Source organism: Tenrec ecaudatus, chromosome 5, assembly GCF_050624435.1.
Source record: "Tenrec ecaudatus isolate mTenEca1 chromosome 5, mTenEca1.hap1, whole genome shotgun sequence".
Lineage (NCBI taxonomy): Eukaryota > Metazoa > Chordata > Mammalia > Afrosoricida > Tenrecidae > Tenrec > Tenrec ecaudatus.
In genome coordinates, this window is record NC_134534.1 from 183,246,732 (window position 1) to 183,266,359 (window position 19,628).

The following is a 19,628-nucleotide window of genomic DNA, read 5'->3' on the forward strand; positions in this document are numbered from 1 at the left end:
CTCCCTCTCTACTCTTTCTACTCTACTCTCGCTACACTCTCTCCCTCTCTACTCTTTCTACTCTACTCTCGCTACACTCTCTCCCTCTCTACTCTTTCTCTCTCCCCTCGCTACACTCTCTCCCTCTCTACTCTTTCTACTCTACTCTCGCTACACTCTCTCCCTCTCTACTCTTTCTCTCTTCTCTCGCTACACTCTCTCCCTCTCTACTCTTCTCTCTCCTTTCGCTACACTCTCCCTCTCTACTCTTTCTCTCTACTCTTGCTACACTCTCTCCCTCTCTACTCTTTCTCTCTATTCTCCCTACACTCTCTCCCTCTCTACTCTTTCTCTCTCCTCTCGCTACACTCTCCCTCTCTACTTTCTCTCTCCTCTCGCTACACTCTCTCCCTACTCTACTCTCGCTACACTCTCTCCCTCTCTACTCTTCTCTCTCCTCGCTACACTCTCTCCCTTTCTACTCTTTCTATTCTCGCTACACTCTCTCCCTCTCTACTCTTTCTCTACTCTCGCTACACTCTCTCCTCTCTACTCTTTCTCTCTCCTCTCGCTACACTCTCTCCCTCTCTACTCTTTCTCTCTCCTCTCGCTACACTCTCTCTACTCTACTCTCGCTACACTCTCTCCCTCTCTACTCTTTCTCTCTCCTCTCGCTACACTCTCTCCCTCTCTACTCTTTCTCTCTCCTCTTGCTACACTCTCTCCCTCTCTACTCTTTCTATTCTCGCTACACTCTCTCCCTCTCTACTTTCTCTACTCTCGCTACACTCTCTCCCTCTCTACTCTTTCTATTATCGCTACACTCTCTCCCTCTCTACTCTTTCTCTCTCCTCTCGCTACACTCTCTCCCTCTCTACTCTTTCTCTCTCCCTCTCTACTCTTTCTCTCTCCTTTCGCTACACTCTCCCTCTCTACTCTTTCTCTCTACTCTTGCTACGCTCGCTCCCTCTCTACTCTTTCTCTCTATTCTCGCTACACTCTCCCTCTCTACTTTCTCTCTCCTCTCGCTACACTCTCTCCCTCTCTACTCTCGCTACACTCTCTCCCTCTCTACTCTTTCTCTCTCCTCTCGCTACACTCTCCCTCTCTACTTTCTCTCTCCTCTCGCTACACTCTCTCCCTCTCTACACTATCTCCCTCTCTACTCTTTCTCTCTACTCTCGCTACACTCTCTCCCTCTCTACTCTTTCTCTCTTCTCCCTACACTCTCTCCCTCTCTACTCTTTCTCTCTCCTCTCTACTCTTTCTCTCTCCCTCTCTACACTCTTTCCCTCTCTACTCTTTCTCTCTCCCTCTCGACTCTTTCTCTCTCCTCTCGCTACACTCTCCCTCTCTACTTTCTCTCTCCTCTCGCTACACTCTCTCCCTGTCTACTCTTTCTCTCTCCTCTCGCTACACTCTCCCTCTCTACTCTTTCTCTATCCTCTCGCTACACTCTCTCCCTCTCTACTCTTTCTCTCTACTCTCGCTACACTCTCTCCCCTCTCTACTCTTTCTCTCTCCTCTCGCTACACTCTCTCCCTCTCTACTCTTTCTCTCTCCTCTCGCTACACTCTCTCCCTCTCTACTCTTTCTCTCTCCTCTCGCTACACTCTCTCCCTTTCTACTCTTTCTATTCTCGCTACACTCTCTCCCTCTCTACTCTTTCTCTACTCTCGCTACACTCTCTCCCTCTCTACTCTTCCTGTCTACTCTCGCTACACTCTCTCCCTCTCTACTCTTTCTCTCTCCTCTCGCTACACTCTCTCCCTCTCTACTCTTTCTCTCTCCTCTCGCTACACTCTCTCCCTCTCTACTCTTTCTCTCTCCTCTTGCTACACTCTCTCCCTCTCTACTCTTTCTATTCTCGCTACACTCTCTCCCTCTCTACTTTCTCTACTCTCGCTACACTCTCTCCCTCTCTACTCTTTCTCTACTCTCGCTTCACTCTCTCCCTCTCTACTCTTTCTATTATCGCTACACTCTCTCCCTCTCTACTCTTTCTCTCTCCTCTCGCTACACTCTCTCTCTCTCCCTCTCTACACTCTCTCCCTCTCTACTCTTTCTCTCTCCCTCTCTACTCTTTCTCTCTCCTCTCGCTACACTCTCTCCCTCTCCTCTCGCTACACTCTCTCCCTCTCTACTCTTTCTCTCTCCTCTCGCTACACTCTCCCTCTCTACTCTTCCTCTCTACTCTCGCTACACTCTCTCCCTCTCTACTCTTTCTCTCCTCTCGCTACACTCTCTCCCTCTCTACTCTTTCTCTCTCCTCTCGCTACACTCTCTCCCTCTCTACTCTTTCTATTATCGCTACACTCTCTCCCTCTCTACTCTTTCTCTCTCCTCTCGCTACACTCTCTCCCTCTCTACTCTTTCTCTCTCCCTCTCTACTCTTTCTCTCTCCTCTCGCTACACTCTCTCCCTCTCTACTCTTTCTCTCTCCTCTCGCTACTCTCTCCCTCTCTACTCTTTCTCTCTCCTCTCGCTATACTCTCTCCCTCTCTACTCTTTCTCTCTCCTCTCGCTACACTCTCTCCCTCTCTACTCTCGCTACACTCTCTCCCTCTCTACTTTCTCTACTCTCGCTACACTCTCTCCCTCTCTACTCTTCTCTACTCTCGCTACACTCTCTCCCTCTCTACTCTTTCTACTCTCGCTACACTCTCTCCCTCTCTACTCTTTCTCTCTCCTCTCGCTACACTCTCTCCCTCTCTACTCTCGCTAAACTCTCTCCCTCTCTACTCTTTCTCTCTCCTCTCGCTACACTCTCTCCCTCTCTACTCTTTCTCTCCTCTCGCTACACTCTCTCCCTCTCTACTCTCGCTAAACTCTCTCCCTCTCTACTCTCGCTAAACTCTCTCCCTCTCTACTCTTTCTCTCTCCTCTCGCTACACTCTCTCCCTCTCTACTCTTTCTCTCTCCTCTTGCTACACTCTCTCCCTCTCTACTCTTTCTACTCTCGCTACACTCTCTCCCTCTCTACTCTTTCTCTACTCTCGCTACACTCTCTCCCTCTCTACTCTTTCTCTACTCTCGCTACACTCTCTCCCTCTCTACTCTTTCTATTATCGCTACACTCTCTCCCTCTCTACTCTTTCTCTCTCCTCTCGCTACACTCTCTCCCTCTCTACTCTTTCTCTCTCCCTCTCTACTCTTTCTCTCTCCTCTCGCTACTCTCTCCCTCTCTACTCTTTCTTTCTCCTCTCGCTATACTCTCTCCCTCTCTCCTCTCGCTACACTCTCTCCCTCTCTACTCTTTCTCTACTCTCGCTACACTCTCTCCCTCTCTACTCTTTCTCTCTCCTCTCGCTACACTCTCTCCCTCTACTCTTTCTCTACTCTCGCTACACTCTCTCCCTCTCTACTCTTTCTCTCTCCTCTTGCTACACTCTCTCCCTCTCTACTCTCGCTACACTCTCTCCCTCTCTACTCTTTCTCTACTCTCGCTACACTCTCTCCCTCTCTACTCTTTCTACTCTACTCTCGCTACACTCTCTCCCTCTCTACTCTTTCTACTCTACTCTTGCTACACTCTCTCCCTCTCTACTCTTTCTCTCTCCTCTCGCTACACTCTCTCCCTCTCTACTCTTTCTACTCTACTCTCGCTACACTCTCTCCCTCTCTACTCTTTCTCTCTTCTCTCGCTACACTCTCTCCCTCTCTACTCTTTCTCTCTCCTTTCGCTACACTCTCCCTCTCTACTCTTTCTCTCTACTCTTGCTACACTCTCTCCCTCTCTACTCTTTCTCTCTATTCTCCCTACACTCTCTCCCTCTCTACTCTTTCTCTCTCCTCTCGCTACACTCTCCCTCTCTACTTTCTCTCTCCTCTCGCTACACTCTCTCCCTCTCTACTCTTGCTACACTCTCTCCCTCTCTACTCTTTCTCTCTCCTCTCGCTACACTCTCTCCCTTTCTACTCTTTCTATTCTCGCTACACTCTCTCCCTCTCTACTCTTTCTCTACTCTCGCTACACTCTCTCCCTCTCTACCCTTTCTCTCTACTCTCGCTACACTCTCTCCCTCTACTCTTTCTCCTCTTGCTACACTCTCTCCCTCTCTACTCTCGCTACACTCTCTCCCTCTCTACTCTTTCTCTCTCCTCTCGCTACACTCTCTCCCTCTCTACTCTTTCTCTCTCTTCTCGCTACACTCTCTCCCTCTCTACTCTTTCTCTCTCCCTCTCTACTCTTTCTCTCTCCCTCTCTACTCTTTCTCTCTCCCTCTCTACTCTTTCTCTCACCCTCTCTACTCTTTCTCTCTCCCTCTCTACTCTTTCTCTCTCCCTCTCTACACTCTCTCCCTCTCTACTCTTTCTCTCTCCCTCTCTACTCTTTCTCTCTCCTCTCGCTACACTCTCTCCCTCTCCTCTCGCTACACTCTCTCCCTCTCTACTCTTTCTCTCTCCTCTCGCTACACTCTCCCTCTCTACTCTTCCTCTCTACTCTCGCTACACTCTCTCTCTCTACTCTTTCTCTCTCCTCTCGCTACACTCTCTCCCTCTCTACTCTTTCTCTATCCTCTCGCTACACTCTCTCCCTCTCTACTCTTTCTCTCTCCTCTCGCTACACTCTCTCCCTCTCTACTCTTTCTCTCTCCTCTCGCTACACTCTCTCCCTTTCTACTCTTTCTATTCTCGCTACACTCTCTCCCTCTCTACTCTTTCTCTACTCTCGCTACACTCTCTCCCTCTGTACTCTTTCTCTCTACTCTCGCTACACTCTCTCCCTCTACTCTTTCTCCTATTGCTACACTCTCTCCCTCTACTCTCGCTAAACTCTCTCCCTCTCTACTCTTTCTCTCTCCTCTCGCTACACTCTCTCCCTCTCCTCTCGCTACACTCTCTCCCTCTTGACACTTTCTCTCTCCTCTCGCTACGCTCTCCCTCTCTACTTTCTCTCTCCTCTCTCTACACTCTCTCCCTCTCTACTCTTTCTCTCTCCTCTCGCTACACTCTCTCCCTCTCTACTCTTTCTCTCTCCCTCTCTACTCTTTCTCTCTCCTCTCGCTACACTCTCTCCCTCTCGACTCTTTCTCTCTCCTCTCGCTACACTCTCCCTCTCTACTTTCTCTCTCCTCTCGCTACACTCTCTCCCTCTCTACTCTTTCTCTCTCCTCTCGCTACACTCTCTCCCTCTCTACTCTTTCTCTCTCCCTCTCTACTCTTTCTCTCTCCTCTCGCTACACTCTCTCCCTCTCTACTCTTCCTCTCTACTCTCGCTACACTCTCTCCCTCTCTACTCTTTCTCTCTCCTCTCGCTACACTCTCTCCCTCTCTACTCTTTCTCTCTCCTCTCGCTACACTCTCTCCCTTTCTACTCTTTCTATTCTCGCTACACTCTCTCCCTCTCTACTCTTTCTCTACTCTCGCTACACTCTCTCCCTCTCTACTCTTTCTCTCTACTCTCGCTACACTCTCTCCCTCTACTCTTTCTCCTCTTGCTACACTCTCTCCCTCTCTACTCTCGCTACACTCTCTCCCTCTCTACTCTTTCTCTACTCTCGCTACACTCTCTCCCTCTCTACTCTTTCTACTCTACTCTCGCTACACTCTCTCCCTCTCTACTCTTTCTCTCTCCTCTTGCTACACTCTCTCCCTCTCTACTCTCGCTACACTCTCTCCCTCTCTACTCTTTCTACTCTACTCTCGCTACACTCTCTCCCTCTCTACTCTTTCTCTCTCCCTCTACTCTTTCTCTCTCCCTCTCTACTCTTTCTCTCTCCCTCTCTACTCTTTCTCTCTCCTCTCGCTACACTCTCTCCCTCTCGACTCTTTCTCTCTCCTCTCGCTACGCTCTCCCTCTCTACTTTCTCTCTCCTCTCGCTACACTCTCTCCCTCTCTACTCTTTCTCTCTCCTCTCGCTACACTCTCCCTCTCTACTCTTCCTCTCTACTCTCGCTACACTCTCTCCCTCTCTACTCTTTCTCTCTCCCTCTCTACTCTTTCTCTCTCCTCTCGCTACACTCTCTCCCTCTCTACTCTTTGTCTCTCCTCTCGCTACACTCTTCCTCTCTACTCTCCCTCTCTACTCTCGCTACACTCTCTCCCTCTCTACTCTTTCTCTCTACTCTCGCTACACTCTCTCCCTCTCTACTCTTTCTCTCTCCTCTCGCTACACTCTCTCCCTCTCTACTCTTTCTCTCTCCTCTCGCTACACTCTCTCCCTCTCTACTCTCTCTCTACTCTCGCTACACTCTCTCCCTTTCTACTCTTTCTATTCTCGCTACACTCTCTCCCTCTCTACTCTTTCTCTACTCTCGCTACACTCTCTCCCTCTCTACTCTTCCTCTCTACTCTCGCTACACTCTCTCCCTCTCTACTCTTTCTCTCTCCTCTCGCTACACTCTCTCCCTCTCTACTCTTTCTCACTCCTCTCGCTACACTCTCTCCCTCTCTACTCTTTCTCTCTCCTCTTGCTACACTCTCTCCCTCTCTACTCTTTCTATTCTCGCTACACTCTCTCCCTCTCTACTTTCTCTACTCTCGCTACACTCTCTCCCTCTCTACTCTTTCTCTACTCTCGCTTCACTCTCTCCCTCTCTACTCTTTCTATTATCGCTACACTCTCTCCCTCTCTACTCTTTCTCTCTCCTCTCGCTACACTCTCTCTCTCTCTACACTCTCTCCCTCTCTACTCTTTCTCTCTCCCTCTCTACTCTTTCTCTCTCCTCTCGCTACACTCTCTCCCTCTCCTCTCGCTACACTCTCTCCCTCTCTACTCTTTCTCTCTCCTCTCGCTACACTCTCCCTCTCTACTCTTCCTCTCTACTCTCGCTACACTCTCTCCCTCTCTACTCTTTCTCTCTCCTCTCGCTACACTCTCTCCCTCTCTACTCTTTCTCTCTCCTCTCGCTACACTCTCTCCCTCTCTACTCTTTCTATTATCGCTACACTCTCTCCCTCTCTACTCTTTCTCTCTCCTCTCGCTACACTCTCTCCCTCTCTACTCTTTCTCTCTCCCTCTCTACTCTTTCTCTCTCCTCTCGCTACACTCTCTCCCTCTCTACTCTTTCTCTCTCCTCTCGCTACTCTCTCCCTCTCTACTCTTTCTCTCTCCTCTCGCTATACTCTCTCCCTCTCTACTCTTTCTCTCTCCTCTCGCTACACTCTCTCCCTCTCTACTTTCTCTACTCTCGCTACACTCTCTCCCTCTCTACTCTTTCTCTACTCTCGCTACACTCTCTCCCTCTCTACTCTTTCTACTCTCGCTACACTCTCTCCCTCTCTACTCTTTCTCTCTCCTCTCGCTACACTCTCTCCCTCTCTACTCTCGCTAAACTCTCTCCCTCTCTACTCTTTCTCTCTCCTCTCGCTACACTCTCTCCCTCTCTACTCTTTCTCTCCTCTCGCTACACTCTCTCCCTCTCTACTCTCGCTAAACTCTCTCCCTCTCTACTCTTTCTCTCTCCTCTCGCTACACTCTCTCCCTCTCTACTCTTTCTCTCTCCTCTTGCTACACTCTCTCCCTCTCTACTCTTTCTATTCTCGCTACACTCTCTCCCTCTCTACTTTCTCTACTCTCGCTACACTCTCTCCCTCTCTACTCTTTCTCTACTCTCGCTACACTCTCTCCCTCTCTACTCTTTCTCTACTCTCGCTACACTCTCTCCCTCTCTACTCTTTCTATTATCGCTACACTCTCTCCCTCTCTACTCTTTCTCTCTCCTCTCGCTACACTCTCTCCCTCTCTACTCTTTCTCTCTCCCTCTCTACTTTCTCTCTCCTCTCGCTACTCTCTCCCTCTCTACTCTTTCTCTCTCCTCTCGCTATACTCTCTCCCTCTCTCCTCTCGCTACACTCTCTCCCTCTCTACTCTTTCTCTACTCTCGCTACACTCTCTCCCTCTCTACTCTTTCTCTCTCCTCTCGCTACACTCTCTCCCTCTACTCTTTCTCTACTCTCGCTACACTCTCTCCCTCTCTACTCTTTCTCTCTCCTCTTGCTACACTCTCTCCCTCTCTACTCTCGCGACACTCTCTCCCTCTCTACTCTTTCTCTACTCTCGCTACACTCTCTCCCTCTCTACTCTTTCTACTCTACTCTCGCTACACTCTCTCCCTCTCTACTCTTTCTACTCTACTCTCGCTACACTCTCTCCCTCTCTACTCTTTCTCTCTCCTCTCGCTACACTCTCTCCCTCTCTACTCTTTCTCTCTCCTCTCGCTACACTCTCTCCCTCTCTACTCTTTCTCTCTCCTCTCGCTACACTCTCTCCCTTTCTACTCTTTCTATTCTCGCTACACTCTCTCCCTCTCTACTCTTTCTCTACTCTCGCTACACTCTCTCCCTCTGTACTCTTTCTCTCTACTCTCGCTACACTCTCTCCCTCTACTCTTTCTCCTATTGCTACACTCTCTCCCTCTCTACTCTTTCTACTCTACTCTCGCTACACTCTCTCCCTCTCTACTCTTTCTCTCTCCTCTCGCTACACTCTCTCCCTCTCCTCTCGCTACACTCTCTCCCTCTTGACACTTTCTCTCTCCTCTCGCTACGCTCTCCCTCTCTACTTTCTCTCTCCTCTCTCTACACTCTCTCCCTCTCTACTCTTTCTCTCTCCTCTCGCTACACTCTCTCCCTCTCTACTCTTTCTCTCTCCCTCTCTACTCTTTCTCTCTCCTCTCGCTACACTCTCTCCCTCTCGACTCTTTCTCTCTCCTCTCGCTACACTCTCCCTCTCTACTTTCTCTCTCCTCTCGCTACACTCTCTCCCTCTCTACTCTTTCTCTCTCCTCTCGCTACACTCTCCCTCTCTACTCTTCCTCTCTACTCTCGCTACACTCTCTCCCTCTCTACTCTTCCTCTCTACTCTCGCTACACTCTCTCCCTCTCTACTCTTTCTCTCTCCTCTCGCTACACTCTCTCCCTCTCTACTCTTTCTCTCTCCTCTCGCTACACTCTCTCCCTTTCTACTCTTTCTATTCTCGCTACACTCTCTCCCTCTCTACTCTTTCTCTACTCTCGCTACACTCTCTCCCTCTCTACTCTTTCTCTCTACTCTCGCTACACTCCCTCCCTCTACTCTTTCTCCTCTTGCTACACTCTCTCCCTCTCTACTCTCGCTACACTCTCTCCCTCTCTACTCTTTCTCTACTCTCGCTACACTCTCTCCCTCTCTACTCTTTCTACTCTACTCTCGCTACACTCTCTCCCTCTCTACTCTTTCTCTCTCCTCTTGCTACACTCTCTCCCTCTCTACTCTCGCTACACTCTCTCCCTCTCTACTCTTTCTACTCTACTCTCGATACACTCTCTCCCTCTCTACTCTTTCTCTCTCCCTCTACTCTTTCTCTCTCCCTCTCTACTCTTTCTCTCTCCCTCTCTACTCTTTCTCTCTCCCTCTCTACTCTTTCTCTCTCCTCTCGCTACACTCTCTCCCTCTCGACTCTTTCTCTCTCCTCTCGCTACGCTCTCCCTCTCTACTTTCTCTCTCCTCTCGCTACACTCTCTCCCTCTCTACTCTTTCTCTCTCCTCTCGCTACACTCTCCCTCTCTACTCTTCCTCTCTACTCTCGCTACACTCTCTCCCTCTCTACTCTCTCTCTCCCTCTCTACTCTTTCTCTCTCCTCTCGCTACACTCTCTCCCTCTCTACTCTTTGTCTCTCCTCTCGCTACACTCTTCCTCTCTACTCTCCCTCTCTACTCTCGCTACACTCTCTCCCTCTCTACTCTTTCTCTCTACTCTCGCTACACTCTCTCCCTCTCTACTCTTTCTCTCTCCTCTCGCTACACTCTCTCCCTCTCTACTCTTTCTCTCTCCTCTCGCTACACTCTCTCCCTCTCTACTCTCTCTCTACTCTCGCTACACTCTCTCCCTTTCTACTCTTTCTATTCTCGCTACACTCTCTCCCTCTCTACTCTTTCTCTCTACTCTCGCTACACTCTCTCCCTCTCTACTCTCGCTACACTCTCTCCCTCTCTACTCTTTCTCTCTCCTCTCGCTACACTCTCTCCCTCTCTATTCTTTCTCTCTCCTCTTGCTACACTCTCTCCCTCTCTACTCTTTCTATTCTCGCTACACTCTCTCCCTCTCTACTTTCTCTACTCTCGCTACACTCTCTCCCTCTCTACTCTTTCTCTACTCTCGCTACACTCTCTCCCTCTCTACTCTTTCTATTATCGCTACACTCTCTCCCTCTCTACTCTTTCTCTCTCCTCTCGCTACACTCTCTCCCTCTCTACTCTTTCTCTCTCCTCTCGCTACACTCTCTCCCTCTCTACTCTTTCTCTCTCCTCTCGCTACACTCTCTCCCTCTCTACTCTTTCTCTCTCCTCTCGCTACACTCTCTCCCTCTCTACTCTTTCTATTATCGCTACACTCTCTCCCTCTCTACTCTTTCTCTACTCTCGCTACACTCTCTCCCTCTCTACTCTTTCTACTCTACTCTCGCTACACTCTCTCCCTCTCTACTCTTTCTACTCTACTCTCGCTACACTCTCTCCCTCTCTACTCTTTCTCTCTCCTCTCGCTACACTCTCTCCCTCTCTACTCTTTCTACTCTACTCTCGCTACACTCTCTCCCTCTCTACTCTTTCTCTCTACTCTCGCTACACTCTCTCCCTCTCCTCTCTCCACACTCTCTCCCTCTCTCCACTCTCGCTACTCTCTCCACTCTCGCTACACTCTCCACTCTCGCTACACTCTCTCCACACACACACACACACTACACTCTCACACACTCCGTCTCTACTCACTACACACTCTCTCTACTCTCGCTACACTTTCTCGCTACACTCACTCCCTCTCTACTCTCGCTATACACGCTCACTCTCCCTCTACTCTCATTACACACTCTGTACACACTTTCTCCACTCACACACACGCACTCACTCCTCTCGCTAATCCTCTCCCTCTACTCTTTCTATTATCGCTACACTCTCTCCCTCTCTACTCTTTCTCTCTCCTCTCGCTACACTCTCTCCCTCTCTACTCTTTCTCTCTCCTCTCGCTACACTCTCTCCCTCTCTACTCTTTCTCTCTCCTCTCGCTACACTCTCTCCCTCTCTACTCTTTCTCTCTCCTCTCGCTATACTCTCTCCCTCTCTACTCTTTCTCTCCTCTCGCTACACTCTCTCCCTCTCTACTCTTTCTCTACTCTCGCTACACTCTCTCCCTCTCTACTCTTTCTCTACTCTCGCTACACTCTCTCCCTCTCTACTCTTTCTACTCTACTCTCGCTACACTCTCTCCCTCTCTACTCTTTCTCTCTCCTCTCGCTACACTCTCTCCCTCTCTACTCTTTCTCTCTCCTCTTGCTACACTCTCTCCCTCTCTACTCTCGCTACACTCTCTCCCTCTCTACTCTTTCTCTACTCTCGCTACACTCTCCCTCTCTACTCTTTCTACTCTACTCTCGCTACACTCTCTCCCTCTCTACTCTTTGTACTCTACTCTCGCTATACTCTCTCCCTCTCTACTCTTTCTACTCTACTCTCGCTACACTCTCTCCCTCTCTACTCTTTCTACCCTACTCTCGCTACACTCTCTCCCTCTCTACTCTTTCTCTCTCCTCTTGCTACACTCTCTCCCTCTCTACTCTCGCTACACTCTCTCCCTCTCTACTCTTTCTCTACTCTCGCTACACTCTCTCCCTCTCTACTCTTTCTACTCTACTCTCGCTACACTCTCTCCCTCTCTACTCTTTCTCTCTCCTCTTGCTACACTCTCTCCCTCTCTACTCTCGCTACACTCTCTCCCTCTCTACTCTTTCTACTCTACTCTCGCTACACTCTCTCCCTCTCTACTCTTTCTACTCTACTCTCGCTACACTCTCTCCCTCTCTACTCTTTCTGTACTCTCGCTACACTCTCTCCCTCTCTACTCTTTCTACTCTATTCTCGCTACACTCTCTCCCTCTCTACTCTTTCTACTCTACTCTCGCTACACTCTCTCCCTCTCTACTCTTTCTCTCTCCTCTCGCTACACTCTCTCCCTCTCTACTCTTTCTACTCTACTCTCGCTACACTCTCTCCCTCTCTACTCTTTCTCTCTACTCTCGCTACACTCTCTCCCTCTCCTCTCTCCACACTCTCTCCCTCTCTCCACTCTCGCTACTCTCTCCACTCTCGCTACACTCTCCACTCTCGCTACACTCTCTCCACACACACACACACACACACTACACTCTCACACACTCCGTCTCTACTCACTACACACTCTCTCTACTCTCGCTACACTTTCTCGCTACACTCACTCCCTCTCTACTCTCGCTATACACGCTCACTCTCCCTCTACTCTCATTACACACTCTGTACACACTTTCTCCACTCACACACACGCACTCACTCCTCTCGCTAATCCTCTCCCTCTACTCTTTCTATTCTCACTACACACTCACGCTCTCTACACACGCTTTCCTCTCACTCTCTCTACACACACACATACACACACACATACTCTCTCTCTCTCCCCACTCACACTCTCTCGCCTCTCACTACACACTCTCTTTACTTTCTCTACTCTCACTACACACTCTTTCTCTCCACTCTCTCCCTCCACATACTCTTGCTCCACACTCTACACACACACACACTTTCTCTCTACATTCACCACACACACACACTCTCACTCTCTCCACACACTCTTGCTACACTCTACATGCTCTCTCACTCTCTGTACACACACACTCCCTCTCTACACTCACTGTCTACTCTCACTACACACCCCTCACTCACTCACTTTCTCTACACTCTCGCTACACTCTCTCCACACGCTCTACTCACTCCTCTCGCTACACTCTCTCCCTCTCTACTCTCACTACACACTCTGTCTCTACACACACACTTTCTCCACACACTGTCTCGCTACACACTCACTCTCCTCTCACTCTGTCCACTCTCGCTACACTCTCTACACACACACTCCCTTTCTCTCCACACTCACTTTCTCTACTCTCACTACACTCTCTCGCCTCTCACTACACAATACACTCTCCTCTCGCTATACTCACTCTCCCTCTCTACACTCTCTACACATTCACTCCTTCCTCTCACTACACACACTCTACTCTCACTACTCTATTCTCGCTCCTCTCGCTACACTCTCTCTCTCTACACTCTCACTACTCTCGCTGCACACGCTCTACTCTCGCTACACTCACTCTCCCTCTGCTCTCACTACACACTCTCCTCACACACTGTCTTGCTACACTCACTCTCCCTCTCCTATCACTCTCTACACACTCACTTTCTCTACTCACTACACACTCATACTCTCCTCTAGCTACACTCTACTCTCACTACACACTCACTCACTCTCTCTCCTCTAGACACTCACCACTCTCCACGCTATCTCCTCTCTACACACTCATTGTCGCTACTCTCACTACACACCCTCCACTCACTCTCTATTCTCTCTACACACTTTTTCCACACACGCTCTTTCCTCTACACTCTCTTCTCACTCTCTACACACACACACACACACACACACACACGCTCTTTCCTCTACACTCTCTTCTCACTCTCTACACACACACACACACACACACACACACTCTCTCTCTTTCTCTACACTCACTCCTGTATCTACACACTCTCTCCTCTCGCTACACCCACTCTCCCTCTCTACTTTCTCTCTACTCTCGCTACACACTCACTTTCCTCTCACTACACACACTCTCTCCTCTCACTACACACTCACTCCTCTCACTACACACTCACTCTCTCCCTCCACACCCTCCACTCACTCTATTCTCTCTACACACACTCACATACTCACTCTCTCCACACACTCTACTCTCGCTACACTCTACATGCTCTCTCCTCTCACTCTCTCTACACACTCACTGTCGCTACTCTCACTACACACCCTCCACTCACTCACTCTTCTCTCTACACACTCACTCTACACACACTCTCTCTCTCCCACCACACTCTACATACTCTTTCTACTCTACACACACACACTCTCCTCTCACTACACTCTCTACTCTCACTACACTCTCTACTCTCAGTACACTCACTCTCCCTCGCTACACACACTACACTCACACACACTGTCTCGCTACACTCACTTTCCTCTACTCTCACTACACACTAACTCTCCCTCTCTACGCTTTCTACTCTCGCTATACACGCTCACTACTCTCGCTATACATGCTCACTCTCCCTCTACTCACTACACACTCTCTACACACACTTTCTCCACTCACACACACGCACTCTCCCCTCTCGCTACACTCTCTCCCTCTCTCCTCTTTCTACTCTCACTACACACTCACTCTCTCTACACTCTCTCCTCTCACTCTCTCTCCACACACTCACTCCTGTAGCTACACTCTCCCCACACACTCTCTCCTCTCGCTACACTCACTCTCCCTCTCTACTCTTTTTCTCTACTCTCGCTACACACTACACACTCACTCTCTCCTCTCTCCACACACTCACACTCTCTCGACATTCCCGTGGACAAGCCACATGGAGCTATGCTGATAGAGCTGGAGGAGCCCGGGAAGCCCCACGCCAGTAGAGATGCCTCCACCACCACTGGATCCACAAGACCTTCCAATCACTGCCCTGTGATCTCCCTGCACTTGGCATCACTGCATGGGCTGTGTGAGTCTGAAGAGGAGTTTTCAGACTGGTATCGGACATGAGGGCTGATATCGGACTTATGGGCTTGATCGGGACTGGGCTGCATATAAAGCTCTCTCTCACACCCACACGTGTCTCCCTGGATTTGTTTCTCTAGTCTACCTGGACTGAGGTTCACGCTCAAAGGAGAGCCAAGTGACATGAAAGGTCTGGTGGGGGTGGGGAGAGGGAGCTGAGCCTGCCACCTGACCTCCCAGTCCCTGGGATCCTCTCCTCACCATTGGAGGCAAGCCCCTGGAGCACGCTGCCCCCCCCCCCCCGTCCCCCGACTCCACGTGCTCCTTCCTCGCAGAGAGCAAGCCCGGCCTGGCTGGACTGACCTGGGAGCAGCTGGCGATAGTGCTGGTGGGCAGACCGATGGAGGGGGCCCAGGCCACGTCTCGGACCCAGTCGCTGTGCGCCTCCAGCTTCTGCTCCTCCTTCCACTGGCCATCCTCCTCCTCCCTGGGGGTGGGGGTCACAGGAAAATGCAGCAGCCCCACGGGGTAGGGGTTCCTCTAGCGATGTCCTTCACTATGTCCACCCCGGGCAGGAAGCCAGGACAAGTCTGGTTTCTCAGTGACATTCAGGTACACTGACAACTGTTCTTCCCTGGGGGGAGGGGAGGACGGGATGGGAAGTGCCCTGGGGGAGCTGCCCTGAGACTTACTTCCACAGCTTGATGAGGTTGTCGCAGCCGCCCGAGGCAAACTTCTTGATGTAGTTGGGCTTCTGCCCAGACGGCTGGTCTATGAGGTTTCCGGGGACGACAGCAGGGGCCCAGCTGACGGCGTTGCAGCCGATCTGTGCGGAGGGGCAGGTGGTGACGCTGAGACTCGCTCGGTCACCAACAGTGCTGGTCTGGACATGAGCATTCCAGCACGGTGTGCCTTTCCGCCTCGCATGTGGGCACACGGAGAGGAGGAGTTGGAATTCTCCAGGAGTTTCAGGAAAAAGCATTTTTCAACGTGAACGTTCTTTACCCCCTTTATTCCGACACATCCAGAAAGCCCACAACAAATGCAGGGCTCTAAGGCATGCACATCACCACTACTAGGTGGGGGGAGGACCCTGCTACACACCAAGACCCCTCCCAGTCCAGACATCTCGTGCACAGCATCCCCACGCCCTCGGTGGCCAGCTGAGGCTGGGGGTTGCTACGATGCAGACAGGTCTACAAAGAACTTCCACACTGAGGCGAACTAGGAAGGGAGCTCTGGATCCTTTAGGAAGCAACTACTGCAGAACGATCAACCTCATGGTTGCTGCCTGTCAAGATCTAGCTGATTTATTTAATCTCGTTTCAACACAGCGATCTCACAATACCACACGCTGCCAACGAGAATCTTCAAAACAGCTAACGCTCCCTACTGCCCCGCACTGCTTCCAAATAGGCAGCACCCAAGTGAGGGCGAACCTCACTCGTGCCTGTGCACCTCCTCCCCGCTGGGCCTTTTGTGGTCCAGTGCTCGCTGTCCCTGGAGAAGCCCCGGTGTCACAGGGACCGTGTCCCAAGATACAGAACAGCCTGAAAAGGCAGGATCACGAGGAGGCAGCCGGGCAGTGAACTCAGGGCGGGGACACCTGCCTCGGAAAAGCCGTCAGCGGCCGTTAGACACGGCACACTTGCCTTTTCCTGCACACTTTGTCTTGGGTCTTGCGATGGATTGGATGGTGCCCCTAAAATACATATTGGAATCCTGGCCCATACGTGTGGATGTGACCCTGGAAACGGTTCTCTGGTCACACCCAGGAGGCCCTAGCACAGCAGGTGTGAACAACCACTCAAGTGACCCCAGCAAAAATATATGTCAAGCAAATGGGGCTTCCAGCCTCCCAGCCGGGAGACAGCCCATCCCCGTAGGCAGCCGGCTAGGGCGGCTCTCTACAAGGACTCATGTGCACACGTTTGTGTCACCGCAGTCACTTCTGTTGCCTGAAACTTCACGGAGCACATCTCCCCGAGTTCACGCACACAGTACGTTCCTTACATTTCAGTCAGGACGGCTCTGAGCTGGAATCAACACGGATTAACTGCAGACGGGACAGCCATTCCCACAAACAAGGGACAGACTGGCCTCCGTGTGTCCCTGTCCCTCGCTTTGCTGCTGCGCTCGGCTGACGCTCCCTCCACGTCACTGTCTCACACCTGTCCGCTTCCACTGCAGGACGGGCACAGCGACTACACATGCAGGTGCTGTGACTTCTTGCGTACAGATCTGTGTTCCTTGAAGCGGTTTTGCTCACAAGTATTTCTGGCTCCCATTTCCTTCCCCATAACACTGTTGAGAAGTATCTCTGTCCAATTCCCTTTCCCTGTGGACAACCGGCCCCGAGGGTGCAGCCCCATGCCAATCCATCCAGGGCAGGCTCCTCCTGTGTGCTCTCTGACCCTGTGCTTCCCCAGGCTCCTCAGCCCACCAGGGACGGGTCCCTCCTGAGAACACATCCCACGTACGCAGCAGAGTAACATTCGAACGCACCACATCTCTGCCCGTCCACCACAGACGGTGGACGAAAGCACCGTGTCCGGTCTGAGGCGGCTGGAAATACCATGACGGGGTCCTCACAGCGCCATCTTTAAAGAGCTCTCGTGCGTGTGGCACAGAGACGGGAGGCCCTCAGTGGTGAATGACTGCCCGCACCGGGGACGAGAGCCCGCTCCCACAGCCTGTGTCCCAGGCCCTCCCTGACGGTGCGGGTGCAGCCGGCCTCCCTGAGTGCAGCCTGAAGTCTGGTTCCAAAGTAAAGAGGCTCAACGCTGCTCGGACCCAGCCTGGCCGGTCAGCAGGGGAATAAGCAGACCTACCGTGTGCGCGTTGCCGATCTTCTTCACCTCCCACTGGCCCTCGCCCGTGTAGCTCAGCAGGGAGATGGCCCCGTCGGAGCTCCCGCAGGCCAGGAGCAGGCCATAGTCGTGGGGCGCCCAGCACACAGAGTTCACTGTGGGGGGCGGGGGGCACAGTGAGCACAGGGCACTGCCTGGAGGGACAGACACTATGGGGACCAGGCCCTCATCCTTACTATCACCTGAGTAAGTGGGCAGCCACGACAGGCAGGTGCAGGCTGGGTCTCAGGCGAGTCAGCTCAGCGGCCTACCTGCCCACTGTGCAGGGGGCAGGGCCCAACTGGGACAGCCAGTCAGAAGTCAAGGAGGGCAAGGACGAGACCGGGGTGGGCTGGGGGAGCAGCTTTTCCTGCCCCGTCCCGCCCGGTACCTGAGGAGTCGTGTCCCGTATGCTCGTGGGTCTTCTCCCAGGTGCCGTGCTCCTCCTTCCAGATGATGACTTTCCGGTCGTAGGAGCAAGAGGCCAGGATGTTGCCATACATGGGGTGGGCCCAGGCCACCTGCCACACAGGCCCCTCGTGTCTGTGGGGACAGGGAGGCCCACAGGGCTCCGATCAGGCTCTGTTTGGACTGAGCTGGTGACTCAGGAGAGAGCTCCCGAAGGAATGTCTCTGCCCAAAGGGACTCTCGTGGGGCGGAGGGAGGCCCTGGGGCCCAGAGGCTAGGCAACTGAAGGTGGTCACACAGCGCCGGACACGGAGCCCCTCAGCCTCCAAGGCACGCTTGCTGACCCGGGCAGGCAGAAACCCCTCGGGCAGACCGTAGCCAGCACCATTGACGGCGACTGGGCATTGCTCGCTCTGCACGGTGCTGGTCCACGTTGTGTGGCCTGCATGTTATAGCCCTTTGGCTTCTACCATCTGCTCAGATGCATGTCTGTCTGCTCTTTGGGACTTTCCCTCCCCTTCAGAGTTCTGACTCTCACCCCCCAGGTCCCGGTCAGGGTCTTTGCAGCCCCCAAATGTGTCAACTGGTTGCACACGGCTCTCAGTGGTTTGGTGGTTATGAATGATCTGATCATTCTCCTCTGATCACCCCAACCAGGTGCCAGGGGTTCAGGGAGGAGCTGTGCTGAGCTGGAAGGGGACTCCCTGTGGGAGGAGGGGGGAAGGGGGCACCCATCACCTTTCATCATCTGAGAGACACAAGGAGAGAGATGTTAGCAGAAGGGAGGACCCAGAAAGACAAACAGAAAGTAAGTGCATTCTTCAGACCCAGGGTCCCCATGCTGATAACTTTCTAGACCTAGGAGAAGCTGATGCCAAGACACATGGAGAGTTCCAAGGGGACACCAGGCCCACAGACGCTGCGAGGAGACGAGGACCTTCCTCAGAGCCCCCACGCTGTGCAAGAACACGCTTCTGTTGGTCAGTCACCCACTGGGGGTGCTTCTGGCCCAGCAGTGAGAGGACGCGGACACTGGCTTGGTCTCTGACAGGGCGGTCACAAGGGCTAATCTAGGGGCGACATCTATGAAAAGCTCACAACAGGCTTGGCACGGGAACAAAAACGAACCAAATGAAAACCCCACTCAACACCTGGCAGCACTCGGTCTTGTTCCTGCCCCCCCCCCCCGGAGTAGGGGCACGCGGTGGGGTAGCAGTACTCGGTCCTGGTCCTGCCCACCCCCACCCCTCGGTGGGTGGGGAAGCAGCACATTCCCAGTCCTTGCACAGAGAGCACACAGATTCAGCTCTCTGAAAACAAGCACAGTTTAACCGCGGCAGAAAGGGGCCGTGGAGGTTACCCTCCAAAGCAGACAGGCAGAGCCTCTAGAGGCCAGCCCGAGTAACAGCAGAGCTGACTGCATGGGTCAGGGCTGGCAGGCAGGCCTAACACGCAGAGGGTCACTGGCACCTGGATCCTTGGTCACGTAGCCACCGGCCCCTCCTAGCTGCTTCACCAACTGGCTACCGACTTAGAGTTTCTTGATTAGTTAACAAACATGCACTTCGTCTCCTCCACAAGCCTAGTCATGGCCATGGCCCTGCAGAGTGAGGGGCAGGTACTGTAGAGCACTGGGATTATAGAGTCTCAGTCACCCTGAAGGCGTAGTGGTTACGCATTCGGTGCCAAGCTGCAAGGCCCGCAGTTTGAAACTACTAGTCGCTCCGAGGGAGAAAGACCGGAGCTTTCTGCTCTTGTCAACAGTGAGCGTCTGGGAACCCCACAGGGGCAGTCCCACCCTGCCCCCTGGGGTCACTATGCATCTTCGTGGGGTCCATAGA

At 52.2% G+C, this 19,628-nt stretch overlaps 1 protein-coding gene across 1 annotated transcript in view; it reads right to left on the bottom strand.

The window, feature by feature from the left end:
- SEC13 (SEC13 homolog, nuclear pore and COPII component) overlaps positions 1-19,628 on the bottom strand; it is a 40,329-nt gene that overhangs the window by 15,471 nt on the left and 5,230 nt on the right. Inside the window, exons 4-7 of the mRNA XM_075550465.1 lie at positions 17,771-17,922; positions 17,362-17,495; positions 15,223-15,356; positions 14,894-15,017 (exon numbers count right to left, since the gene is read on the bottom strand). Coding sequence (XP_075406580.1) covers positions 14,894-15,017; positions 15,223-15,356; positions 17,362-17,495; positions 17,771-17,922 — 544 coding nt within the window. The remainder of the gene's footprint in view (positions 1-14,893; positions 15,018-15,222; positions 15,357-17,361; positions 17,496-17,770; positions 17,923-19,628) is intronic.